The sequence below is a fragment of the Coenobita brevimanus genome, chromosome 6, assembly GCF_032717465.1.
Source record: "Coenobita brevimanus isolate Jiangsu-jjx chromosome 6, ASM3271746v2, whole genome shotgun sequence".
Lineage (NCBI taxonomy): Eukaryota > Metazoa > Arthropoda > Malacostraca > Decapoda > Coenobitidae > Coenobita > Coenobita brevimanus.
The window spans coordinates 54,061,836-54,078,816 of record NC_136959.1 but is presented as its reverse complement, the minus strand read 5'-3'; the positions used below and the strand labels follow the sequence as shown (position 1 = coordinate 54,078,816).

The 16,981-nt window shown below is 40.9% G+C and overlaps 1 protein-coding gene across 1 annotated transcript in view; it reads left to right on the top strand.

Annotated features, from left to right (window-relative positions):
• LOC145401265 (uncharacterized) overlaps positions 1-16,981 on the top strand; it is a 308,557-nt gene that overhangs the window by 160,067 nt on the left and 131,509 nt on the right. The window contains exons 18-24 of the mRNA XM_080273595.1: positions 687-854; positions 1,104-1,222; positions 1,369-1,603; positions 1,797-2,276; positions 2,397-2,501; positions 12,552-12,729; positions 16,777-16,921. Coding sequence (XP_080129721.1) covers positions 687-854; positions 1,104-1,222; positions 1,369-1,603; positions 1,797-2,276; positions 2,397-2,501; positions 12,552-12,729; positions 16,777-16,921 — 1,430 coding nt within the window. The remainder of the gene's footprint in view (positions 1-686; positions 855-1,103; positions 1,223-1,368; positions 1,604-1,796; positions 2,277-2,396; positions 2,502-12,551; positions 12,730-16,776; positions 16,922-16,981) is intronic.

The window sequence follows — 16,981 nt, the reverse complement described above, 5'->3', positions numbered from 1 at the left end:
GCTCTGAATGTCTTTATTGGCCAGGTCACTGGTAACAGGTGAATTGTCGAGACAATGGCGTGCAGGGGGGGGGAAGGTTATGTGGTGTAAGGCATTGTTCCTGCTTGGCATCTTGTAGAGGAATAGAGGAAGGTGTCCCGTGTATACGTGCCAAAAATCACTCGCGAAATCACTCGCGAAAATTGAAAATAGTAAAATTAGGGACCTTGCAATGTTGCTGCGTTAATTCACGTCGCCGGGACGGCGCGGGTTAATGGCCTTATTTATGTATAAGAACTGAATTATTGTTTGTGAATAAGTGATTTATGGTGGTAAGTTGTGTTTACACATGCCCACCCTAGGACTGATCTCGTACCCTAAGGTTATAGAAAGTGCCATACTAGGTCGTGCATTGTTCTCACATACCTCAGAGGTTATAAACGAATTTTTTATGTTTAATAACTGAATTATTGATCATGAATAAGTGATTTATGGTGGTTTAGTTTTGTTTGCACATGCACACCCTATGTGATCCCGTACCCTAAAGCTATAGAAAGTGCCGTATTGGTTCATGCATTGTTCCCTCATTCCTTTGAGGTAAAAAAATCCCCTTTTTTCTGTGATTTACAGGTGTTACACTGAGCAGGTATAGTTTATTTGTGAGTGATTTTTGTACATTTTTCTCTGTGCACTAACTCGACCATCAGTTAACTATGGGTCCTAAGCGTGCTGCCTCTCATGGTGCCCAGGGCACCGCCCCTAAGCGCAAGAAAAAGGTAATGACCCTGGGGAAGAAGGTGAAGCAGCTTGACTTGCTGCGGGAGAGCATGAGTTACACAGCTGTGGGGAAAAAGTATGAGGTCAACGAGAGCACGGCACATTAAGAGAAATGAGGCAAACATTCAGGAGTCTTACCTGGCCACAGCACCATTCCCAGTTAAGCACGTGTCGCAAGTGTGCAACAAAGCTGTGGTGAAGATGGAGAATGTCGTTTCGTTGTGGATCCAAGATCAACACTGAAAAGACAGTCCCATTGATAACACTGTCATCCATGCTAAACCTAAGTCGCTGTATGAGCAGCTAAGTCCTCCCCCCCCGGTGAACCCCAATACCCCTGGCACCAGTACCGACCCCAGTCCATTTGCTACCCCCCTTCTTCAGCATTTACCACCAGCAAGGAGTGGTTCGACCGCTTCAGGAAGCAGTTTGCCTTGCACAACCTGAAGATGACGGGGGAATCGGGGTCAGCCGACCATGCTGCTGCAGCAGCCTTCCCTGATACCTTCTAGGAAATCATTGGGGAGAAGGGTACAAGCCTGAGCATGTCTTCAACGTCAGTGAGTCAGACTTGTATTGGAAGAAGATGCCTGAATGCACCTACGTATCCAGGCAGGAGAGGAGGGTGCCCGGGTTTAAGGCAGCCAAGGATCGGTGCACCTTGGTTCTCTGTGCCAATGCTGCCGAGCGCATGATTAAACCCGGGTTTATTTGCAAGTCAAAGAACCCATGGGCACTCAAGCACTGCAGCAAGAACCTCCTTCCTGTCCACTGGATGAGCAACAAAAAGGTGTGGACTACCAGTGTCATCTTCCTGGACTGGTTCCACAACTGCTTTTTGCCGGAGGTGCGTTTGTACCTGCAAAGCTTGGGCCCGCCCTGCAAAATCTTACTGGTGCTGGACAATGCTCCTAGCCACCCACATTCTCTCAAGGGAATGTGTGATGATGTGGAGGTCCTGCCACCAGACACAACCTCCTTGATTCAGCCACTGAACCAAGGTGTAATAAGAGCCTTTTAAGGCTTATTACACTCGTCAGTCCATGGCCAGGATGCACTCTGCCCGCGACGATAATCCTGACCTTAGCGTCATGGATTATTGGAAGGGCTTCACAATCGCTGACTGCCTCATGATTGTGGAAGCTGCAGTGAAGGAGGTGAAGCCACAGACAGTGAATTCCTGTTGGAGGAATCTGTGGCCAGCAAGTGTGCATGATTTTGCAGGTTTTGCACCAAGTGAGCAGGTACAGCAGGCAGTTCGGAGGACTGTGCAGCTGGTGAGGCAAGTTGGACGTGAAGGTTTTGAAGTCATGGAAGAACAGGAAGTCATGGAGCTCGTTTGTGGCCATGAGGAGGAGCTGGCGAAGCTTGTTCAGTTGGCGAGTGAGGAGGAGGAGGAGGGTGACGATGATACTCCCGGTGGACAGCCACAGGAAGGCCTTACACTAGGGAGTTTGGTGAACGTGATGCGGATTGCCTCCAGCTTCAAGTCCGCCATCTACAAGATGGACCCCTACATGGTGAGGGCAGTTAAAATTCAAAACAGTATTGACCAGGCCATAGCCCCCTACAAGTCATTGCTCATGGACATGAAGAAACGCCAGTCACAATTGCCCATCACCATGTTCCTCCATTGACAGGCCACACCTGTGACAGCTCCTTCACCTGTGTCCGAGCCTGAGCCTGCAGTGGCATCTTCTTCCTCTTCCTTAATGAATGACCTTGATGAGGAACACACTGAGGTGGTTTGACCATGTGGAGAGGATGGAGGGTGAAAGACTGACGAAGAGAGTGTATGTGAGTGAGGTGGAGGGGGAAAGAGGGAGGGGGAGGGCGAGGATGAGATGGAGGGATGGGGTGGAGAGGTATATGAGAGAGGGGGGTGTGAGTTGGGAGCAGGGCAGTGAAATGGCGGGGGACAGGGCGACTTGGAGGCGATTTGTTTGTGGCCACCCCAAACGGGATTGAGGCGTCTGGCAATAGATAGATAGATAGACCCTCCGCCTGTCGGCAATGATGGCAGGCGTGGAGATGAGGAGGAGTCAAACTAGACTCCTTATGCCATGCAGTTACACTTCTCATCATCTTCATCATCATCTGTCATCGGTAACTGCATGGCTAATAATCATCGTCATCACTGTTATCATTGTCATCATCATCTTCAAGCAAGTCACCTGTGTTCGAGGTAAGCATTTTTTTTTTTTTTTGTAATGAGTAAAGTTATAATAAGGTGTGGTGAATTATTTAGTAAATGATTTCCACCGGATCACACTGCTATGTGTGCCTGTCTTGCACTTCAGCCGTTTTCTGTGGAAGTCACCTGCAAACTATTTATTCCAGCCTCATACAACCTTACTCTTAACTGTACTGTATAAATTACCACAGTTGTTTTGTGTTGCATAGGTAATGATTTAGATAGTTTAGGTTAATTTTAGGTGTTCAGATTGATTTTAACCTAACCTACAACTGTAGTTACAGTATTTTATAATGTATTGGCTGTATCAGTTTGTCAGTTACATGGTTACGTACGGTACACTACAGACTCTTAGAACCTTACCATTTACTGTTATTTTGTGTTGAATAGGGTTTGTTTTTGATGGTTTAGGCTGTTTTGAGGTGTTGAAATTGATTTAAGTGCCTTCCAGGGGTTATGTCTTTACGAATGGTATGGGTCTAGGGGGGTCGGAAATTGTTTGTGGAAAATCCACTTTTGTGGGGGTCTGTGTCCCCTAACCCCCGCGAAAGTTGGGGTCGCCTATATATATTAATAAATTATATATATATATATATATATATATATATATATATATATATATATATATATATATATATATATATATCCATCCATCCATCCATCATCCAATCCTGTGTTTCCCTATGAGGAGCGTAGGAGCCCGGGGCTAGGCATGTTGGTCCTGACATTAAAGATGAGAGTTACCCGTCTCACTCCTCCCGGAGTGGCATTACATGAACAATAAACCCCAACCACCCCTTGGGTATAAGCCTTCACTGGCTTAGTCCGTTTGGAGCGCCATTATTACCTACTAAACAACCAGGCACCATAATGTAGTTATATGGTTACCACCCAGCTTAGTAAATGGTTTCCTGGTGTACAGGAAACCATTTGGCTTGTCACTCAGTGTAGGGTCGGTCACCCACAGGCAGAAGGAAGAAGAAAGAATATAGGAAAGAAAGACAGAAGAGGGAGTGTAAGATCACCCATAGGCAGAAGGACGAGGAAAGAATGAAGGAAAGAAAGCCAGAAGAGGATAGAAGGAAAGAAGGATGGAGGAGAGGAAAGGGCAGACACATGAGAGCAGCACTACATCGAGTGAGTGGATGGTGAGTGCTCCCACCTACCACTAATATATACAGTACATCCCCCTAGTACGCGCCTATATCTGTGGCAGAGGACGTTGTGTACTAGGAATTCATGTACTGTGAAAACATAAACTTATGGGAAAAATTACATATGGGCGGCACCCCTCTTCTTGGGCACCTCTTGAGACGCCTTTCAGACCTAAGTATTGTGCTGTACAGGGAAACTATCTAAGACATATTACCTAAGAGAAAGTAAACCAACAAGATTATGGCTTTACTAGGTAAATCAACAAGGATATGGCTTACTAAACCAACAAGAATATGGTTGCCCACCTTTACCCGTTATCACTTCTTGGGGGGGCAATGTTGTGTACTCAGGGTAACCCCAGATTTGGGCCACTCTTCGCTGCCCGTCTCGCTTACAAGGAGTTCAGTTCGCATACTAATAAAAAATACACTACAATAAAAAAATAATAGATCCTCGTTTACAAGGGGGATTGCATACTCAGAACTCGAGTATTGTGGGGATGTACTGTGTATATATATATATATATATATATATATACCACTCAGATGTTTGCCCTTTCCTCTCCTCCCTCCTTTCCTTCCTTCCTCTTCTGTCTTTCTTTACTTCATTCTTTCCAGTTCCTTCTGCTTATGGATGACTCTACACTGAGTGATAAGCTAAATGGTTTGCTGTACACCAGGAAACCATTTACTATGCTGGATGGTAACCATATAACCAAATTATGGGACTTGGTGGTTTAGCGGGTAATGGCGGCGCTCCAGTCGAATTGAGCCAGTAAAGGTTTATATCCAAGGGATAGTTGGGGTTATTGCTCACCTAATGCCACTCAGGAATGAGTGAGGCTGGTCACTCTCATCTTAAATGTAAGGACCAACTTGCCTAGCCCCGGGTTCCTATGCCCCTCATGGGGCAAAGTAGGATTGGATGATGGATGGATTTTTTTTTTTTTTTTTTTTTTTTTTTTTTTTTTGACTCTGTGCATAGGCTTCACAGCCTGGTCCCAAGGCCGAGTAGTCCTTGTACTTATATGATACACCTCTACATGTCACCACTTCGGCGCTAGCACCCACTGTCCATATTGAATACATGCTACGGCTGTCTTATACAGGACTGGTGTATTGGTATTAGCGGGGATATTTTTAAGACATGTTGGCAGGTTTTCTGGTAGATCGGTAAAGTCTGCTTTACATGAAATTCAAATCCTTAAACCGTTCCCTGCCCCAGCGGGGATTTGAACCTGGGTCCAGTAGGACCACAGGCCACCTCTCTACCGATTGAGCCACCGCCTGCCCCAAGGATATATATATATATATATATACAGTAGAACCTCTCTCATTCGGACTATATGGGGGGAAGGGTTATCTGAATTAGCAGATTATCCGGACCATCAGGGTAATCTCCAGTTCATACCAAAAACTATCTACATATGGTATGTTTGTTAATTATTAACATATGTGGCATATGTCAACCCTGCGTAACTGCAAAAGATGAAAGGATACTAAAATAACCAAACTAATCATGTACGATAGTTTTGTATTGCATAATTTACAGGTAAGGCCATGACAAGAAACTAGCCTACATTTTAAATTGTAGTAAGTGGCTAAGGCCTGTGTAGGCAAAAAATAAATTAATTAATTTACTGTAATATTTGGAATAAAAATAAACTTATGTAGGCAAAAAATACATTGTCATCTTTGGCATATTGATAACGCCCATATGGGCAAGAAGCTAATGTTTAATGTACAAGTAAAGCACATTTAAGTACAAAAAATAACCTACAATAATCATTAAACACTGCAGAATATTCTGACCCAATTTTGTGTAAGCAAACTCCTCCTTTTAACACCTTTAATTCATTGCAGAAGCTACACTTGCATTAAGGAGCATGGTAAGGAGGATTAACTTTTGAAATACAGCCTAAAAATAAAAATGGTTGGTGAACTAGTTGATGGAATGAATGCTAGCGTGTGTTTAAACAGGCGCCCATGTTGCGACCTAGCGTGATCCGAGACTAAACGAATGACGATCGCTTTCCGCGCTGATACTGAAAATGACTTTAGAATTACTTTCAACATATTTTTGGAGCTTATTATTTTTAAATTTTGTCCGATTTAACAGAAGTCCGGATCAAAGGGGTCCGGACCAAAGAGGTTCTACATATATATATATATTTATATATATATATATATATATATACTGTATATATATATATATATATATATATATATATATATATATATATATACTGTATATATACATATACATATATATATATATATATATATATATATATATATATATACAGGAAAACCTTGATATAACGGACTTCAGTATAGCGGAATTCACTTTTATCGGACTGGAGGAGCCAACTGGACAAATTTCTTATGCATCAGAAAAAGTCCGATAAAGCCAGAAGCAGTCCGCCTCTTGGAATAAATGAATAAACAAACAAACAGAGGAGATACCATAACATCCGTCCCTCCTCCCTCTCTTTCTTCCTCCATCGCTTCCCTTCCTCCCTGAGATGGGAGGGAGAGAGAGAGAGAGAGAAGTGAAGGTGAAATTGAAAATGAAAATTAAAGTAATTGTGAAAATGAGTGTAAAGGTGAAGGTGAAAGAGCATGGAAGTGAATGTGAATGTCAAAGTCAGCAGAGAGAGAGAGAGAGATAATACAGGAATGACAAGTGGCATCCCCTTTCCCATAAACAAATGAGGGAGATAGGCATAACCTTGGTCCCTCCTCTCTCTCTGTCCAGGAGAGAGAGGTGAAAGTGAAAAGTGAAGGTGAAAGTGAAGATGAAAGTGAAGTCAGAACTGAAGGTGGAATGTGAAAGTGAAGGTGAAAGTGAAGTAGAAAATGAAAGTGAAGGTGAAAGTAATGGTAAAAATGAATTCAAAAGTGAAGGTGAAGGTGAAAGTGAGGGTGAAAATGAAGGTGAAAGTAAAGGTGAATGTGAAAGTGATGGTTAAGATGAAAGTGAAGGTGAAAATGAATGTAAAGGTGAAGATGAAGGTGAAAGTGCAAGTGAAGATGAAGGTGAAAGTAAAGGTCAAGGTGAAAGTAAAGGTCAAGGTGAAAATGAAGGTGAAAGAGGTGAAAATGAAAGTGAAGGTAAAGGTGAAAGTGAAGGTGAAAGTGAGTGAAGGTGAAGGGGAATGTGAAAGTAATAGAAGGGAGAGTGAAAGTGAAGGTGAGTGAAAGTAATTCTAAAGGTAAACATGAAAGTAAGAAAGTAAAATTGCAAATGAAGGTGAAACGGAAATTCAAAATGAGTGATAGTGAAAATAGTGTGAAGGTGAATGTGAAAGTGAGCAAGGAACTGAATATGAAAGTGAATGTGAATGTCAAAATGAACTGAAAGCAAAGGCAAAAATGAATGGGAAGGTGAAGATGAAGGTGATGACGAAGACAAAAAATATGTGAAGTAAAATGGAAGTGCCCAGTGTGGGGAGAGAGAGAGAGAGAGAGAGAGAGAGATACTATAGAATAAATGCATGAATGACAAGCACGTCTCTTTGCATAAGAAAGGAGGAGGAAGTCCAGGGGGGAGTCCAGATGTCGCTTTTATCGGACTTTCGGTGCATTGAAGTAAAACTGAAAATCCTTGACAAAGGGGCATCTGTGGAATTTCTAAACAGTGTGTGTCTAATATAAGGAAATCTAAAGACAGACTTTCAAATTGTGTGGCCATGTTTGGTTTTAACAGTGGACAGTCAACATTGAAGCAGTTTAGAAAGCTAAATTATGAAAATTTAGTTGAGGCTGTTTATAAATGAAACCTACGACAACATTCAGTAGTTGGCATTGAAATTCAAGCATTTGCTGAATGTTTGGCAAAACATATGAAATATTAGAGTTTCAAGGCTAGTGCTGGGTGACTACTTTAAAAAAAAGGCATAACACTGTACATCATTCTCAGGCAACCTTCCCCTTCCAGTAGTCTGAGTTAGGGGTTTTTACTGTATTTAATCATCAGAATTTTGAATGCATATTTGTGTACTCTCAGATACTGTATTTGGCAAACGTATTGTTGTCACTTTTGGTGTTAGTAGTCTAGTAGTTTATATGATGTAAATCAGTGTTGATAGACCAAAGATTTCTTTTTTCACCCATTCATGTCTTGAAAGAGGTCATTAAGCCATGCTCAGGAATTCCCCCCTTTCTTTTTATGTGAAAGTGACAAGCAGAACTAACACGATGATGATGATAATTATATATCCTAGCATAGCTATTTCTTACTTTAGTGATCTATATGTGCAATAATACTCCATTTATAGAAGTTACAGTACAGTAATTTGCTGTACAGATATGGCGGATCTTAATATGAGTATTTGTGTCACTTGGTGCAGAGGGGTTGTGATGCCACCACTACCCCAAATACTTCTGGGTGGAAGGTGCTGCTGGGGTGTCTCTTCCCTTGTTTGGGCCGCCCCAGGGTAGACGACGTCACTCCCCTCCTTCCCCCACCTCCTCAGAGTCCACACTAACATGTAAAGGAATAAATGTATCCAAGCACTAATTAGCTTGTGATTTGACAACCTCTTGATGCAGCTTCTGTTGCACTGTTTTACAGTACAGGCATACCCCGGTTTAATGATGCAGTTGGTTAAGTAAAACCCATCGCTAGGCAGGGTATCAGATCTCTGGGTAGATTTAGCATGTAAAGTATAGGGATGCAGTTTTGAGCCTTGGGTTTCCCCCCAACCAAGTCCTAAACCCACCCAGATGAGTCCAGAAAAAGTTTAAAGCCAATCTGAATGGCCTAACAGCTGTAAAAGAAGCTAACCAAAGCCTAAAACCACTGCCTATCTCACTTGTACCCAGTCAAGGTTACTGAAGAATGCAACCTCCAACACGTATTCAAACTCGATAGAGGAGAAGCAGGGGCATTGTATACAATCCCACCATCAAATGGTCCTGGGATGATTAAATAAACATCTGTTATGCACAGTAATAATGTATGAATGATGAAGAATCGTCCAAGGTGCAAATTGTTGTGACAGAGTCATTGATGTTTTGATGGGGAATTCTCTTGAGGGGGAATTCGATCAGTGATGCAATCAGGATAGCCTTTTCAATGGCCCCTCTTTGCGTTGTTTCTGTTACTGTTTTGGTTGCAGAGCTCCTTTATTTTCTTACCTCCCTCACTTATTTTCCAACATTTATTTAAAAATGCCTTCGTATTTCAAAGTGTTTTCCCTTGAACAGCCCAAATGTAAACTAATGATTTATCAATCGATGATGCGATCAGAATAGCCTTTTCAATGGCCCCTCTTTAACCCCTCCGTGGCTGCCGGCGTCAAATGACGTTTAGCCAATCACTGGCCGCAGGCGTCGTTTGAGCACAGCCTATAAAAAACTACAAAAAATTTTGGGAAGTGAACAAACGTTCTGAACGTCTTCACACTGACCTACACTACACTCCCATACACCTTATTTAGCAGTTCAAATCCTGCTGCTGTGATGAGTGGATTTTTTATTTTTTCGCTCCTAGCCATGCCTAAACAAGCACAACTACACCCATTAGCTCGCCCCAGGCAGAACATATCATCTTTGTCCTCTCTTGCAAAACACACACAACCACCTGTTTAAGATTATGAAGTAATACAGGAACATACAGAAAAGACATGATAATAAGTGAAAAATACATTTTTGTCTTGGTATCTTAACCTATTTGCTCAGGTTTGTTGTAATGGTTTGGATCATTTGATGCAGTGCAACTTGTAGAAAACTGTGAAAACCTTCGGGAAGTGAATGAAAATCTGGGACATGAGACTGACCTTGACTTCACCCTCTCACATATCATCTGTCAGTTCACCGCCTGCTGTCATGACGAGTGGATGTACGATTTTTTCGCTTATGGCCGTGCCTAAAAAACACATAGTTACATCCATTATCTCGACCCAGACAGAAAATACAATCATTTTCCTCCCTTGCAAAACACATACAACCACCCTGTTTATGAGACAGCAGTATATATTGGGAAAATAACAAGGTAAAGTGATAAAGATGAACGTAAAATGATAGAGAAAGATGAGCATGGTATTATGGAAAAAATACGTTTTCCCCCATCTGTAAACTTATTTATTTCTGCTTTGTATCTGTATTCCTAATAATTAGACTTCTGAAACTGCATTACGATTCTATTTTTAGCCATGCTCGTGGTGTGGGAGCTCGAAGTTGCGACTCAACCTCCACATTGCTAATCGGATCTGACCCTCCACTTTATTCTCCTGTGGCAGAGTCTAACCTTGGAGGACATGCAGTTTTCTCATTTAGGACCGAAAATTAAACTCTTTTGCTCCCCTTTCCAAGCGTGGGCACAACGATAACATAAAAAAAACTTGAAACTACCCTAAACATATTTTATATAAAAAAGGTGAAAAAGTATTCATAACAATTTTTTCTCCAGCCATTCCTAGCAGATTATGTACTGAAATCATTCGATATCATCATATCTCATATATGCGCAACATTTTAGCACCATTCGTATTGTTTTGGGAGGTAAAAAAAAGAAAAACAACACCTGTCTAGTTGCGTTGTGGCAGCGCCCCTGGGCGGCAATATCGGTTGCCGATATTTCTGCAACTTCCGTGCTCCATTGCAAGCAATAAAATGCATCTAGGAAGCTGGGATTTGCACTGTTAGGTGCATCTGAACTTTCTCTTCAATATGGCAAGAAAAAAAAATCAGTTTTTGAAACTTCAAAAAATGGCCCCAGCGTCGGCCTGGCGTTCACGTAAAATTCCGGGCCTTCGGCCACGGAGGGGTTAAGTAATTTTAAATGGTGCTCTGGTTGCTGAGCTCCATTATTTTCTTCTCTCTTATTTTCCAACATTTATGTAGAAATTCCTTTGTACTGTATTTTCAAAGCATTTTTCCTTGAACAGCCTGAATGTAAACGCATGATTTAACGATGTCACAGTTTTCGTCAATACATGAAATAGTTACTCTTGAAGGCTTTTATAATTATTAATATTTATTTAAAATTATTATTATGTATTCCATGATAGGTTAGATGTTCAGTGGTCAAACATGAACTATTCTTTGTTGAGTCACCTAGTTGTCCATGCTGTTTTTTTACCTCGTCTGATGAGCAAGAATCCCTGCTGTTTTGTATCTCATTTGATGAGCAAGATTCCGTACCCCAAATGACTGTGTTCATTCCACCTATGACTAAAAAACATTTATCTGTGTCTAAAAACAGTTTATAAATCAACCTCAACACAAAATTTAAGTCAAAAATATAATCAAAATCGGTTTTTAAAAAATCAAAATCTATGGAAAAAACTGGGGGTAGGCCTATGAAAGGGGGAGTAGAGTGGTATTTCTACCCGTGTCACTATTCCAGGGTATCGCATCTAGGAGTATCATAAATCGAGGTTTGCCTGTACATTATTATTATTATTATTATTTTTTTTTTTAGGGGATATTGTTGCTGAATATGATTTTATTTCAATTTTGTAGCAGTTTAATTTATGTCCTATGCAGGTGCCTGCTGTGTTATGTCAGATGTGAGATTTGGCATGGATATTAATGCATATGTCATGTACTGTATTGATATATTTTATTTTCAAATGCTAGCACACATGTTCTCTGCACTGCCTTGTGGTTGTTCATCAGAAATTTCTTATTAGCATGTGCTCATCTGTCAGAGGCAAGTCAGAGTTAGGGATAGTACTTTTATCTTCTCAGTGCCTCACTTTTTTTAAAACTAGATAATGTAATTAGTATTTTTTTTAAATAGATAATGTAGTTCCTTTTTTTTTTTTTTCAAGAATGCCACACATGAAAAATAAAGTGACCCAAATAGAAGTAATGTATGATGAGTATGATTTTAAATTCAGTTGATTGAAGAGATTCAGTGTTTATCATTATAAGTGTACTGTAGAGGGAAAATAATCCCCAAACTTAAAAAGCTGTTAATCATTACACATTTTTAACCAAGCTGTAGTCAGTACCAATTGTCCACCTTCCCCTTCCCTCTTGCATATGGAGTGTTCCTTCTACCAGAAAGTCATAATGGGATGGGAGAGAGATATAATTGGAGGTGATGAGATGCAGCTGGATATTGGGGTAGGGGTGGTAGGTAGAGTTAAGGAAAAAAGTTTGGTTCAGGGGGGTGGGTAGGCAGTGTAAAGTGGGAATCATGATTATGCACTTATACATTCCTCACTCAAGGCAATGTAAATGTGTTAGAATTTAGCTGGTAATGCTACATCAAGTAAGTTCTTTACCCCCTGCACCCACTTGTATCTCCTCACAATTATTATAGCCCTATCTATACCACACTCACCCCATTGTGAGTTGCTAGTAGAAGTTGCATGCTGAATGCTTGGGGGAATAGGAATATGAATGATGATTATCATTTACAGTGACTGTACATCCACCACAAAGATGGCAGATTACCTAGATATGTACCATATACTTTTTTGCCCAAACAGACTCAGTCAAGACCAGGTGGGAGGCACAAGCAGCCAAGCAGCCACATATCCCCCCATCTTCCACATCCATCCACAGTCATATCATCCTGTACAAACATGGATCATCAGCAACATCAGATTAATGTTAACAATGACAGAGAGGAATTGCAGGATATCCAGCAAGTGCCCACCATTCCAGGTAGCTCAGAAGGTGAAATGCATGACCCACCCCTTCACTTAACTCCTAATCAGGGAGATCTGGTTGAAAATCTTACACCATCTAACAGAAATTTTAATTTACCTTTGCATGAAAGAAATTGGGATTCTGAACATGTACATTGTAAAAATTGTGATGTTGGTGTGCAGAGTAGTGATGCTGGAGTTGAATATTGTGGCTCTGATGCCAGAGATGTGTATAGTAGTTGCTCAGACCCGAGTGAGGAGTATCGTGGTGCTGGTTTACCTGTTGCAAGCCTTGGTGATGGTGCAAGGGAACAAGGTTCAAGTCTGGCTGAGAATGAGCTTGCTAGTGTTTTCCTTAATTACTCTCCTTCAGGCCATGATGATAACTTATCTTCCTCCTCTTCAGATGAAGAGAATAAAGATCTGATCTCCCCATCCTCTTCTTGCTTAGCCTCCAGAGCTGATACTGACTCATCCCTTACTCCTGACATAATAACCCTAAACCCCAGCTCCCAGCATGTGCTAGATTCCCACAAGAACAGCAAGATAAGTGAAGAATCCTCATTGGTTCACTCGTCTCCTTCTCCTCCATCATCTCTGCCTCCTGCATCACCCCCGATGCCAGGTAATTAACCCTTTATTTAGTTTTTGGTGTTTGTAATTACAGTACAGTAATTACTGTATAGTTCAGTATTTGACATGGGCATTGATGGAGTTATTTTCAACCCTTTCAGTCTGGGAATGTCATTTGTAGTTTAATCTTGCAGCTTAGGCAATATTGTTCAACTTACGAGAGTAACTTAGTATTGAATCCTCTGTGGTATCTAACCCTCCTGTTAAAAAAACGAAAAATCCTGGTTAGAAATTGTCTGGATATAGGAAGAATTTAATTTAAAAAAAAAAAGATATTACCTTACTGAATTAAGGTGGTTAATGGCATTTCTTATTAAAGTAAATAATAAAGAAAGGTTCAATTTTTCTTATATCTTGCATTTGTTACTGCTAATTATGTTTTCAGATTCATTTGGAATGCAGTGGAAGATGTATGTTAACTGTGCCACATGTTTAAGTCATATGCTATATAATACTGATTACAAGCCACCTTTGCCCAAAATTTGAAGTTTCAGGGCCTGTTTAAGATAATATCATGCATTTAATATTGAACCACAATGAAGGAAGCCCATTACTTAATGAGAGTTACTTCCACATTTAACAAATTTGTTGAATTCAGAGATACCTGGCAGTAGTTTCCCAGCTCTTTATTTACAGTGATTGTTGGGATGTCATCAGGCACAGAATGCATTCAGAGTCAGCCAGCAACTTACCTTAGCACCTTTGTTGTTGGCACTACTTGTCCAGAATTTCATTTTCAGCTTTGTCTTATCCTAATTTTTTCATTCATTCACATCATATCATTTATAAAGGCCCCAAAATAACTTGCAATGGTCAGCCTTGGTCACCTGATGGTAGCTCTGTACACTGCTTGATCTCTAATAGCCTCCCTATTCAGTCCTTCATCCCTGAGGTCACACTCTCTAACCTCATCCCAGGTCTTTTTTATGGTCTGCGTCTCACAGCCCTACCCTCAACATGCACACTTCTTACCCTCTGCACCCAGTTGTCATCTTCCTTCCTCTCAACATGGCCAAAACATGTGTCACAACACCAATATGTTCCAGTACCATTGTTCCTGTGAACTCCTCAATCACATTCCTAGCCCCCCAAGCCTTGCATTCAAGGACACATTACACATCTAATCATTGTCATTTCTGTATGTTTGAGCCTATGAATATCCTTTTCCTTTACTGCCCAGGCCTCATTGCCATACAGCATTACTCTTCTAGCACATCGTGCATGTTGGCTTTGGCTGTACAACAACCAGGTTTTGTGTATTGCTGCTGCTGTTACCAGCTGACTTTTCTCAGCTTAGGAAAACCTTCTTGTAGTGATAAGAATAGAAATATTCCAGGGCTGGATTCAGAATTTTGGAAAAGGCTGTGTGTGATTTATAGCAGAATTACCATATAATACTTTTAAGCATTGAAAAACAAAATAGCACTTGTATTTTACTTGTTTAAATCATTGGAGTACAGTAAAATGGATGAAGATCTTCATTGAATATATTTTGGTAAATAACATTATTTTTGGTACAAGTAATCATTGATTTGCAAAAAATGGGGGGAGGCTTATTCCCCCATACCCCCACCCATCATAAATCTGTGCCTGTATACTTCATTAGCCTATTCAGTACAAAGATTTTTCTTGTATAATTTTCGTGTTACTGCCAGATTTTTTTTTTTTTTTTTTTTTTTCAGCCTAGGAGAGCTACATCATAGTAAAGGGGTTAGAAGCAGGCAAGGTACTTTTTCACATACAGAACCATAGTGTTCCTTTACCTCCAGACTTTTTATTCATTGTATAATAGGTTCCTGGTGGTTGTTTTTGTGACCCCAGGTCATCAGGACATGAACAGAGTTAATTGCAGGAAACTGGCCTCTTCTACAGCCACTCATAGTGAATGAGTTAGTCAGTTTATATGACTACACACTAATGTAAATCGCAACCCAAACTTTGCCAAAGTTGGGACCTAGGTTGAGGGTAGGGGGTGGCAAGGTAAGGGTGGAGCATGTAATCAGGAAATACAGCATTGTAAAATACTGCATATGTTATCATACTGTTGTAAAATTGTTATTTTTTGATAGTACCGTTTACTTACTAGACATTGTTTATTAATTTACAGTATTTTATTTTTTGTTTTACTCCTCTTGTGTGCCCATAATCCACTCAGTTTCAGTAGTGCTGCCTGCCTCATTCTACCCTTTTATCAATCCTCTTCTATGACTATCCTCCATCCATCCTATTTGTCCCATCCTTCCTCCCTCTTTTAATTACTCTTCTTTTAACGTTCAGTGGCTTTACACTGGGTGACAAGCCTAATGGTTCCCTGTATACCAGGAAACCATTAACAGTGCTGGGTGGTAGCCATATAACCTAAACATGGGATGATGTGGAGCCTACAGTGGTGCTCCTGTTAACTGGGTGGAGACACAAATGTGTCATCTACCCAGGAACCAACTTCCACACCAATCCCTGCAACTTGCTATGGCAAGGAGCTGTCAGCTGCAAGGGAACATTGTTTCACCGTATGGGACAGCCCTGCAGGAGAGGTTGCATGCCAGCAGTAAATGGGTCTGCTTGGCCAGACATTGAGGTTGAGCAACAACAGCAGCAACTCCTCTTATTTGTATCTTTTGTCATTGCCTTTATGCTGCAGTATTTCATTTTGTGTCCTTTGAGTAGTCGTGCCTTTGTGCATCAGTATTTTACATTGTGTCCTTTCAGTCCTCTGATATTTATGACTTTTGTAAAGATTAACTGTACTATTATCCAAACTTTTATTACCTCAGGGGCTTTGGACTAGGCTATTCAGTCTAGACATTTGAGGCAAGAGTGACCAGTTGCTCACCTAAGTGGCATCATGTGGACAACTGTAACCTTTCCTCTGATGTAAATACTTTAGGGCCAAATCTAATTGGAGGATCTTCATCCACAAGACCACCCGGCGTGATAAAAATAGCGTGCAGTGAAGATAAGAATGCAGGTTCCTAAGACATAGGTGATCCTCCCACCAGTTCTGAACAGACTATCCTCGTTTTTTAAGCCATTCCAATAACTGAGGTACACTCAGGAATTTTTTCTAACCTACACCAGATAATGGTGATGATGGAGTAGGAATTTTTACCAGTAGTTTGTTTCCATGGAAATTATTGGTAGTTCTCCTAACTTTATTATTTCCTCTTTGTCTTACTGAGACTCGTCCACTCTGTACATTAGTGAAAAATATAGTTGAAGTGATGATGATGATTATGGTGAACACCAGACAGTTGTACAGTTCTCAGTCAAAAGAAAAAAACGACCAGTGATAGGTTTACCCGTAATACCTCTGTCATTTTTTAATTTTGGTCATTTTTTCATCTTCCAGTCAGCGTCTCCCTTACATTTCACCTTATTTATACCGTAAAATATTTTCCTTTCAATTATTTCCTCACCACCTGCTCCCAAGGTACCATTGCTGAACGAGAACACCTGAAGTGGGCCTCTGCTGCACCTCTACCGAACAATCCCTACGCCCCTGACCGTCTTGCCCGCCGCCTCTCACACACCCGCGTTGATGGTAACCTCTCCTCCAGCCACCGCACCCCTTCTGTGTGAGTAATGGGTCTTTCCCTTCTGCGTAGGATGGGAGCTTATACAATTTCCTCTACTTC